This window comes from Rhamphochromis longiceps, linkage group LG12, assembly GCF_057381845.1.
Source record: "Rhamphochromis longiceps isolate RC_006_pf linkage group LG12, R_longiceps_female_GT1.1, whole genome shotgun sequence".
NCBI classification, from domain to species: Eukaryota; Metazoa; Chordata; class Actinopteri; order Cichliformes; family Cichlidae; genus Rhamphochromis; species Rhamphochromis longiceps.
In genome coordinates, this window is record NC_140568.1 from 32874472 (window position 1) to 32886574 (window position 12103).

The window sequence follows — 12103 nt, forward strand, 5'->3', positions numbered from 1 at the left end:
CACACTCTGAAAGACACACACACGCATTTAATAGCATACAGACCTGAGCAGACAGAATGATATGAATATTTGAAAAAGGACTGAGGCAACAAAAAAGAAAAATGGTACAGGCCATGGATCTGATATCACAAATACATTGTCTGCATCAGCCATGGACCAGTGAGCTGATCCCTGTGTGTGTGTGTGTGTGTGTGTGTGTGTGTGTGTGTGTGTGTGTGTGTGTGTGTGTGTGTGTGTGTGTGTGTGGTTAACTCTGCTCTTTATCTGTCGCGTGCCAATCTACTGTCTATCACTTCTTTTCCCTCTCCTACCCCCCTTTTCACTTTCTGTTTCTCCCTTTCAGTCACTAATCCTGCATGTGTTGGTCTTGATAACAAACTCAGTGGTGAGGAAAAAGCTCAAGGAGATAGAGACGGTTGGTTTTTCCTGCCAAATGGCCATATAGACACGCGCGCATGCACGCACGCACGCACAAACCGAAGTGACAGCACTGGTTGGCAGTCACGGCACAGTGACACTAGTTAGGCCAATAATGAGACATGATATCCCTCCCTCCAGAGGTCAAAAACCTCTCTATCTCTGTCTGTCTCTGAGTTAAAAGTCTTACAGCCAAATGAATTATTCTTCAATTACTCTTGCAAGAGACGCACATCATCCTTAGGCTCTTCTCTCCTCATTATATTCATAAATCCCCCAATCTCCTCCATACAGCAGTCAAGAAAATTATTATTACAATTTTTCGACTCATTCTGCGACCCCCACAACCCTATTACCTTTTTTCCATCCAAATCCCCTCTGCTGCTTCTTTCCCCTTTATCCTCTCTACCACCCCTGAGACACAACACAGATGTGCGAGTACACAGTGACGCGCACATATGTACACATAAATGTGAACACAAACACACTTACTTCTTGGTTTGTGTTGGGGGTTATCAGTTTGACACAGGGCACTCTGATTATATATTTTCTGTGCTCCAGTGAGGGGGGCGGGGGCGATAAGAGGCCGGCAGACACCACTTTTTTCGATGTGGGGTGAGAGCGGCGGAGTGGAGGGCTCCCAGGTGGCAGTGGGTGAAGACTTGTATCTTAACCTTTGTGATTTTTTTTTAATATTCTGCTTGTGGGAACTAACAGAAAAAATTTAATTAAAAGAAATCAATAATTTCTTACTTCTTTCTCCCACTCTTTCTTTTTTCATTCATTCATATGCTGTAAGCCAAATTTGAAGTCAAGCGAGTGCAAACCACTCCACTGAGCCACCACGATGGATAGAACATATGATGCTGGTTATGAAATTAAATAGCTTCCCTGTCATAAACCAGACTGTTTTATTTGCTCATAAACACACAGAGAGAATGAGGTATTACCCACGGTCCAATTCTGTCAAATTTAGAGAGCATTCCTCAAAGGTCCTAACTTTTTCTCAGGAAGAACAACAAAAACCACTGGAGCAGCACGGCTGAATTAATCTACAAGGCCCCAAATTAAGACCAGAAACATCCAAGTTCTGCACATCAGAGGAAGACAACACATAGTTATTACAGTCTCCAAATATACCCCTTTTCATGTCTGACACATTCTTCAACAGTCTCTCCATTTGTTATGTGTTTGGCCTCATCTCCCTCTGCCTTGGGCAGGAACTTTCACACAAACACACACACACACAAAGGCATTTTGAGGCCCACGGTGTCTTAGGGCAGCGATAGGCTGATGTATGAGGAGGAGCATTGTGAGTAGGCATGACAAGCAAAGGGAAGCCATCAGTGGGACATCTAAGGCCCGGGGAATGAAGGCTCTCTGGCACCCAGAGCTGCTCTCAAACACTGGCTCTCTGATAGAGCCGACCTTGGACTTAATCACTACCAGAAGAAAAGAGCACCACTTGACAGGAAGATGGAGAGACAGAGGGAGGGTGTGTGTGTGTGTGTGTGTGTGTGTGTGTGTGTGTGTGTGTGTGTGTGTGTGTGTGTGTGTGTGTGTGTGTGTGTGTGTGTGTGAGTGAGCGAGAAAGACAAAAACACATGCCGCATGAGTAAAAGACAAAGAGATACATACTGAGTGACAAAGACTAAAGCCAGATAGAGATTGGAGAGAGAAAGAGACATAAACAGGTAACGGCACTGTTTAAAGAGTTTTATAATGACTCTGCTGGTGCAGGTAACAGCAAAGTGCATCAGAGACTGCCAGAGAGGAAAAGAGACAGCACAGAAAACACAGCATGCATCCCCATCTCAGATACACGCAAATCTATCTTCTCAACGATACGCACAGACACACAATCGACTGTGTGTGTGTGTGTGTGTGTGTGTGTGTGTGTGTGTGTGTGTGCGTGCGTGCGTGTGTGCATGCGCGTGCGTGTGTGTGTGTGTGTGAGCGAGAAAGACAAAAACACATACCGCATGAGTAAAAGACAAAGAGATACATACTGAGTGACAAAGACTAAAGCCAGATAGAGATTGGAGAGAGAAAGAGACATAAACAGGTAACGGCACTGTTTAAAGAGTTTTATAATGACTCTGCTGGTGCAGGTAACAGCAAAGTGCATCAGAGACTGCCAGAGAGGAAAAGAGACAGCACAGAAAACACAGCATGCATCCCCATCTCAGATACACGCAAATCTATCTTCTCAACGATACGCACAGACACACAATCGCATCTGCAGAGCGAACCTTCCACCCTTTTACACCTACAACCACAGACGCACACACTAAACCTATTGTGCTTCCACCTCTGCAGCTTCTCGCAGACTTCACTAAAGGGTGAACCCTCTGAAACCGAATTAGGAAAATGATTAATTCCAAGCAGATCTACACAGACGAACGCATATACATAAAGTTCTCAAATTAGCTGCCGAGAGGGAGAGCGCCGAATCGCTGAAAGCTTGGGGACACCCACAAAGCCTCCACCCCAAGATGTTTTGTATCCATTATACAGCCTTGGGATGTGACAAGCCTCATCAATAAAACTTTTATTAATGTCAAGAGCTTCGAGCCAACTTTGAGCTTTAATCTAAAAGCAGCCGTAAAGACATTTTTACAGTATATCCCTGGCACAGTAAAACACTAAGCCACATTAGACACACGTTTACTCTTAAAATCATCAGTTTTTGTTCTCACGTTTGAAACAGCATATAATGTTTAATTTACAGCCAGAAAGGAAAAGTGTTACTTGTTTTTCCATTAGAAAGCTCTACGCTCACAGCCAGCAGAGATCTTGATTTTGCCTTTTAGTTATTAACAAGATGATGATTTATCAAACAGCGCCTCGCTACAAATATCGAGTTGTGTTGCACATCAGCGCGGATCAGCACAGCTCCTGTGATACTGAAACACGGCAAAACCATCAGAGGAGCGTAAATGCTACAGCTTTACAGTTACTCTACAGACCATCTGCATCGAACTTATCGCCGCGGGTGGCCTATTTCTACCATCGGCTCACTTGATTTAGAAAATATGATTTCAATTGATTTTCTCATACATTAATTTCTGAAATGTCGGTATAAAAAGGCTATCAATCTGAAATGAGTGTGTCATAAGAGAGAAGTTAATAAAAGTAATGGATTTCTTTTCTTTCTTTTTTTTCCTGCACATAGCTGAGTAGCAAGTGAGGAGGATAGGAAGATTATCAGCAAGAGGGAGAGAAAGAGAGAGCGATCGAGGGAGGAAGAAAGTGGGAGGGAGTGCGCAATAATCGAACAAGAGAGCAGCGCTACAGTCCTGGAATGGCATGCGGGTCCACGGAGTCATCAGAAATGCAACGATTCTAAAAGAGAGAATATGATTTTCAGTCGACAGTGGCTGGGACCGAGTGGGAATCAATGAGAGGAGGAATCAACTGCTAAATGAGATAATTACTGTCAGAGATTATAGAGGGATGGAGAGAGGAAGAGACAGCAAAACGGAGGCTACGAGAAAAGAAACAGAAAGAGATGAATCAAACCAAATGAATAAAATGTTATCTCTGAAACATTTCCAGCCTGCCATATTTCAGAATTTAAGATCATTCCAGCGCTTAAATAGCAACTCCCTTCGAGAAAAAGCGAGTTATTTTTGATTTCATTGTGAGCAACAAGAACGAGCGCCATTACATTTTGAATAAGGAATGAAGAAGCGCTCTCAATCAAATATAGTTACGGTATAGTTCGAATTTGAGCGCTTGGAATCATTTAGTAATAACATACTGACCAAGCTGTTTGGTTTTTTTACATTAACATCAAGCATAAATCCCAGAAAATTGATTCAGTGGGAGAAACATTTCCTCACTCCATCCGAGTCTTCTTCAGTCTCATATAGCTCAATTACAGCATAAAGTTTCTTATCAATTAAAGAGTGGGGTTTGGTTAAACTATTTTGCTGTTATTGTTACAATAATGCAACATATTCTTTATTTATATATTTTTTTGTGTGTGTACGTGGGTTACATCGCATAATGAGAGACGTGATGAGGCTGAAAGCGTTTTTTTGTACTTCGAAGACAAAAGTAAACAAAAGTTTTACCACAAAGTCCACTCCATAGCTTCTCCGGAGGTACTGTACGTTTACCAGTAGAGTTGCGAACCACTGCCAATAACACAACTACCAGACAATTTTAAGCCAAAAGTGTCTGTGAAATTTTAACATGTGCAGTTGATGTCGACTGGGCGACCACACGATCAAAACAAGCTACTATGAATCTGGTTTTTGTTTTTGTCCTTCCAGGACTTTTAGCCTCGCCTTGTGTGACAAATCTGCATCTTTCAAAAAAAATATATATAAACATTATCAGAATTATGAACTTGTTCACCTGAACTCCTAAAACTTCACCTTGGTTAATACTGTAATAAATAATAATGAGGTGTGCTAGACTGTGTGCGTGCGTGAGGGCGGAGGTGTATGTACGCGTCCACCTCCATGTATGCTAATGCTGTTATGACTGGCTGGCTTCATTACTGTCTGTCTACAACACCATGGCCAAGGTCAGCAGAGGCTGCAGAGATGATAGGGGGCCAAAAGCATGAGCACAAATTAATCTGCTGTTTAATCTAATAATGCAGCGTGGCATCGGGTGCCTCAGTCCTATTAACACAACTGTAATTGCATTTGAGGAGGAATGGGAGCACACAGGTCCACAGAGGTACGCGCACACTCAAGTGTACACCGGAGTACATCGAACGCAAATGGAATTGTATTACACGAGCATGCGTGGACGTGGACATGACATGCACATCCGCACGTGGGTGCACAAACGTCCTATGTGGGTGTTAGGCTGGGGGAAAAGAAATAAATGAGAGGAAAAATAAGGTGCAGTGTTTTTCTGGTGAATTCAATTCAGGCAATCACCGTGTGTGGGTGCATGTGTGTCCATGTTTATATGGCATGGAACGCCTTTAAGCACGGAGCCCTGCTCATTAGCATGGTAATATCCAAACAGCAGGGTGTAGTCAGAACAGCAGTGTATTATTAGGATTCATCTCATTAGGCTTTCATGAGATTTAAAAGTTAACGAGAAATAACTTCAAAACTAAGTCTGAGATAAAATACACACCGGCATACAGAGTTTACTCTCCAAAAGTTAAACTTCCCCCCTGGTGACAATGCATGGCCTGTGGCAATGCACAGAGCTGACCTGTAGTAACAGGATTAGACAAAAATGTTGGTCACGCCAGAACTTGTGGTGACATTTACTGCTACAAGTAATTACTGTGAAAAAGAGAAATTAGTCTTCTTTAAAGTGGCTCAACGGGATGCACTTTTACTTTACTGTAAGTAAACACACTGATGGAGCTCAGAAGATTGGGCCTTCACTGAGGACTCAAGGTAAACTACAGCAATGCAAGTAAAGAATAGCTGTCATACTCACCGCAGTCAGATGGATGACTCCCTGAGAGGTCACGGGGCATCCCATGAAGCCGACAAACTGCAGCTCGGGACAATGTTCTGCTACTGCCCGCACAGACTGATCAGTGACCTGGAAAACAGAAGAGCAGAGAAGGATTCATTCAACATGTTTCATTCATTCAGACTTTGAGAGTCAACATGTTAAAATCAGAGTGAAAAACATCAGGATTCCCATTTTTCTGTCTTGTGCAGATTGCTGTTAAAGATGACCTTGCCAGCTTAATAAATAAATAACGAATAAAAAAATCTATTAAGAGTGCCTTTCAACAGTAGCGTGTACAGACTGGTGCTGTCAGATTTGAGCCAAAATGTCTGCTCTCTTATTCCAACAGGCTTTGTGTTGATCAACAGAAGAGAAAAGGAGAATCAGAGGGGAGAAAAGGAAAAAAGAAGTCAAAAGTGTGTGCCAAGCACTGTGGGCATCGACTTATGATGGATAGACCGTTCCCCATCATTCACCCAGCTGTCTACTAACCGCTCATAATGGATCTTAGATCAATAGGGAAGCAGAACATTTCCACCAGCTTCCACTGTAGTCATCAATATGGGCATTTATAGCACCTTCACCTCCTTCACTACACTCAACACTGCAACAATATGTGGAAGATTGTTTGTCCTCTCTGTCGGCTTCCTCGGCGCTTCCTCAAATTCTTCATCAATCACAAAGACAAAATAAGAGGAGAAAAAGGAGAGAGAACTGACAGCACTGATTAACTGAGAAAACAAAGCAAACAAACAACAAAGAACATTAGAGAGAAATAATCATGCTTTCTAGGCGTCTCTGTCAAAATCATCCATATTTACTTTTGAGATTCCCCAAAAGCAAGTCAGGAAAAGTAAATCGGAATATGGTCAAAAAGCCCATAAAATAGGAATGGATGCATCCAGACACCAACATTTCCTTATCAGATTCAGCGCACTGAGACTAAAATATATCTGATATGTTTCAAAGGAAATAAACAGCTCCATATTTTTATTCTAAATTACTAGAAGTCTGGAAGAAGCACTCATGCCTAAAAAACACTGAAAGGCAGGATAGTTTAAGAATACTCAAAGGGACACATAGAAGACTACTGCAAACTACTTCACTGCAGCATCATCAGTCAGTAAGATTTTTCCACAGTTTTCACTGTACTCCTGCACAGTACTGCATGTCCTCTATGGCCAAACCTCTTGTCAGTGTAGAACTGTGATCAGACATCTAATACTAGCAACCTATTCCCATAGTGTCACGTCTGAGGCTGATCAAACTACTTATTTGTAATTCTTTACTGATCATTCTATATACTTGTAGACTCCTCATTTCCTTGATGCTGTCCTACATTCAAACCCTTACACCGCTCTCTCTCTTTCTTCTTCCCTGCCCCGCTCCCCCTCACAAGGCTGCTTTAAAGGTTACTGAGTCGAGGTAGAGTAAGATGGAAAACTCAAGGGGGTAAAGAAATCACAAAAAGAAAGAACAAGGTGTCCATTTATCTTTCACCAAGTCAAGTTATCTGGGCAAAACACCTTGTATGAAGCTAAAAGCTTTGTCTTTCACCTTATCAGTATGGAGCTAAAGTGCCTTTAAAGTGTAAAATAGTTCCTAAAGAAGTGTGACTGAAAATGTAAGAATAGCTTTTAAGGTTATAATCCAGCAACTAAAAAGATGATCCAGGAGCAGACCTCTGAGCATCTAATTTTACCAGGTAAAAACAAAAGCTGGCGTTTGAAAATTACACTTTTTACCATATTTAACTGTGCTCTGTGGGTGGTAGTTGTCTCTACTTTCATTAGGTTTTAAATCAGGACTCAGAAATAGTTTGCAGAATAAACAGCAAACTTTTTTTAAAATGTAGTGCGCGTATCAAGCTGAAATTTGTCCTGTACTTTGAATCGAATACCTGCAAAGGTAATATTAACCATTTGAACTTTCTATTTTTGCACATAGCAAAACATTCTGAAAATGACAAATATTCTCACAGACCTGCTAGTGTGGCTGTAGATTACATTCTTATTGATCAACCCGCATGCAGAGTTATATCTATATTTAATGTTGCACGTCGACAGGAGGATTTTCTACACTACAGAACGCAAGGATATCAGAATCAGAATCTTCCTCTGTATTACTGCTATAATCCGCTATAAAGTCATATTGTGATATCAATGACACAAACTTGTGTCAACACCTGAGGCAAAAAACCCCAAAACAAAACCTAAAAACAATATATGTATATTGCCAACACAAATCCATAACGTTCAGCTCATTTTGACAACAGTTTGACGTGTGAAGAGCTCTAGTCCACATCCCTTTACGGAGGGAATTTCCTTTCACAAGGATCAACCACACACACCTTGGCTCATCTGACTACTCACATAATCAATAATGAGTCGACAAACGGAATTGCCTCCAAGAGAGCGAAACCACTAGGGGTTAAATCCCAGTTGTTTTAGACCTGAAAAAAACCTCTTGAATAAGACGTGAAACATCTTCACAATCCCAAAAAAAGAAGTCCCATTCCTGCCTTCGTTTCAAACGCCTAACACTTGTATGACTTGGGTAATTTAGAACCTACACAGTCACCTTCTTAAGAAGCCTTAAACATTACGCCCTGTTTAGAGTAAATAGATTGAATCATCAAAAAAGGAGTGCTAAGGAGGGCAGTATATGAGGTTCGGTGCAGCTTTTGAAGGAATTCCTTTTTCCAGTGTGATATTTAAATCCTACAAAACAGAACAAGTGTTCTTCCTGGACATTGCTGTATATACAAGCTGTAGTACTTTTTGAGCTTTGCACAGAGTGTGGTTTTTCAGCACAATCAATAACTGGATGCACCTTAAAAGTGCCTCAGGTTGAACCCACCACACTTTCCTTCCCCACTCAGTCAGGAAAGATTAAGTGAAGGTGAGTCAGCTATCCCACTTGGAGACACTGATGCATATGGATCCGGATCTGCAGGGCCAGGTAGAGATATGGAGAAGAGTAAACCAGAGTTGTCTTTTGAGTATGAAACTTAAAAAACTCCAGCTGGACCAGCCTAATCTGAGCAGCTGGTAGGAGAAGTGAGCTGGCCACAGCTCTCCCAACATGGCCTCTGCCAAAAAACCATCAAGGAAAACATTTTCAGGTTGACTACCAGCAAAATCAAAAAGCCGCACACCACCTCGATCCCTAAATCAGAACCTTCTGTAAGGGAGTCAAGGAGTCATAGCAGACGCCACCTCCAGACTGTCTTTCATACGGCTGTTTGTGTTGCAGGACTGTGTGGGTGCAGTCAAGTGTGTGCGCACGCGTATGGACGCACAAGAGAGCAGGTTACAAATCTAAAGTAACTCTCAGCAGGTGAGAAGGGAGACAGGGAAGGAAAAAAACTTAAATCCCACCAGAGCAGAACAGGCCAGGAGGCCATGTACCGTATCAGATTAAGCCCGTGTATGTGAGTGTGCGTGCATGTGTGCGTCCCTGTGTAAATGTGAGTAACACCATATGGGTTTATAACTAAGATTTGTCTCCAACCCACAAACACAAAAACCCATCCCAAATTTCTCTTTGCTTCCCACTCCTCCCCCTCAACTTTTCATGGACTTTGATTTAAAAACATGAAAAAAGTCATGGCAGAGCTTTGGAGAAGTAGTGGCTAGCCAAGAGAGACCTTAAAGCCTTTTAGAAGGGATCTAGTTTAATGGTCTCTGGGTGAAGGAGGTAAGGAAAGCAGAAAAACACAGCGAGCTGGAATGGTGGAAATGCTGCAGTCATAAAGATAGCCTTTGTGTGTGTGCGTCTGCGTGCATGTGTGTGTTAAAGAGCGGGAAGGTAATTGTTAAGAGTGCTGTGGTAGCAAAAAGGGGTAGTGCTGTACATGAATGTGTGGTTTTTTGTCTGGCCGCCTGTTCTTTTCAAAACGCTGTGGCAGCACCCAAGGGCCACTTCTCATCCAATGAGGCTATTTAAGCTTGTCAATACGGTCAATCATACAACTTGTTTGCCTCCATCAAACGTCAGGTTAAGAGATGGAAACCGAAAGATCAGAAAGATTGTTTTCTTTCCAGATTTTGTTCATTTTCATCTCCCGTTAAAACGATTCATTCTTTACCAACAAAAACAACACATCGTGAATACATCTTTCCACAAGTTCTTGCTTTCTTACAGACATATTTCAGAAAGACACACATAGATAAAGCCAGATAAAGCCAGTTCAATCACCGAGAGAGACTGTTATTCATCCAACGCATACACATGAGGAAACAGAGTTTCTTGGAAAAACTAATTTTCCCCCCTCAAAATCAAGCAACCTAACAGGGTGATAAAAAAGGCTAATGGGAAGGTGCTAAAAACTGCAGTCCCTCCAGTGGCCTGTTTGAGGTTGGTTCCAAAAGAGAGTCAATCCTGATGTTCTTTCAGTAGCAATAAACACTTTTACAGCCTGGTCTAAAAAAAACTGGATTTGGTCTATTAACAATTTCTTCGCTTCATGACAACTATACAGGAAGTGAACTCACCCATGTGAGTTGCATTGAGCCTTAAAGTTCCCATTATCTGGGCTGTGGTCACTTTCAGTGTCTTTCACAGTTGCTAGTAGCTATTTGGTAGGTTACTGGCACAAATTACCCGATATCTGTTTGTTTGATGCCCTTACACAGAGTACGGATGCACTTTGGCTGTTACTGCCAGCAGACAGCTTAGCGTTTAACCCCTTTTTCCACATATGGTTACTTCTAGCTTTGGAAAAAACAAGATCGTATAGACTACAATGCTAAAGGCTTCAAAAACAGGACGCCAATGTGTGTCCAATGGTGGCTACATCCTTTTTTTGTTATATACAGTAGGTTAATTACTTACTGGAGCCAGTCGGTGTGAAGCATGACCTCCCATCCACCTGTCACTGTGCATTGGGCTGTGCGCACTTCCAAAACACAGATAACCTACACTCAACATCTAAACGCCTACTGTGAAAATACACAGACAGAGAGCTCACTGCTGCTTTTCTGCTAAACATGCTGCTCATGCTCTGCTTTCTGTGTAGACACAGTGAAACTGCGATGGTGGCTAGACAACTGAGTGGACCATGGAATTAAATTTGAATCGATTTTGCAAGAAAAAGGAGATATAAGGGAAGATTAAGGTACTGAGTATCTACTTTTGCTTAGTGTGAAGGTGGGATTCAAAGGGAGCTTAAAAAGCTATGGACGATCAGGTTTAGAGAGTAGTCTTACCTCTCAGAAGATTTATGACAGCGCAGCCTAATACTCACTCCAGGGCCTAGCAGGTCAATACTTTGTTTAATATGGCCTTCTATTTAAAAAAAAACATACTCATGCAAAATTTCGTCAAAGCTGCAGTCCGAGTTTTTCATGCGCTACCATTTTCCAGGAAAAAGAAGCTCAGGCTCACTACAAAAACCCACTGATGATTGTGATTTCTTTATGAAAGCATCTGGTACTGTTGAGTTTTACAGGTTTCCAATATTACCCATAAACAAGGACACCAACTGCAAGCCTTCCAGGTACAAATTGAAGTGGGACAATTTTCATCAAAGTTCTGTTTTTTTCCAAGGTAATCATTTTCTCCATAAATACTCTCTTAGGGGTGATATTGCACTGGGTTCATCACAGCCTTGGAACACACACACATTTAGATGCGCACACATGTACACACACCAAACTTTGTCTCTTTTTTAAAGAGCTCAGATGGGCTGTATTGACACGAAGGACTGGTGATCTGGCAAAAATCTAAATGAATACTTATCATCCTCTGTAATATCCGCTGCCTGGAGACAAAAGCAACACGGAAAGTCATAAACTTTTACTACAGCTAGGGAGAGTCTCTTTACTGTGCTGATGAGCAGGCACTGTGCACTAAGTGCAGGGCGGTTCGCTTGGAGCTGTGCATGAATATTGATCTGCTGCTAAAGCTTTAGCAAAGCTGATTCACATTTAAGTTTGCGAATACATTTGTGTGTATGCTGTTTTCCATACAGACATGAAAGTAATCACAAAGGTCCACAAAAAGACGCATGGAGCGCACACGTAGGTCAAGAACACAGTACAGTCTAGACAGATGTGAGGTTCCTAAACTCCCGCTATCCATTGCAATGTTTTTCTTGGCTAAACAGGGAGACAAGTCATATTTATGAGACATGATGAGACTGGAAAACAGGATGGATAGCAGTGAGAGACAAGGGAGAAGAAAGGGGAGAGGCGAATAAGGGCGAATGAGAGATTTGCAATCTTTTCATGTTAACATAATG

The 12103-nt window shown here is 41.9% G+C and overlaps 1 protein-coding gene across 1 annotated transcript in view; it reads right to left on the minus strand.

The window, feature by feature from the left end:
- Nucleotides 1-12103, minus strand: part of fbxl17 (F-box and leucine-rich repeat protein 17) — a 238438-nt gene that overhangs the window by 155433 nt on the left and 70902 nt on the right. Inside the window, exon 7 of the mRNA XM_085425861.1 lies at nucleotides 5839-5946. Within this exon, the coding sequence (XP_085281987.1) occupies nucleotides 5839-5946 (108 nt within the window). The remainder of the gene's footprint in view (nucleotides 1-5838; nucleotides 5947-12103) is intronic.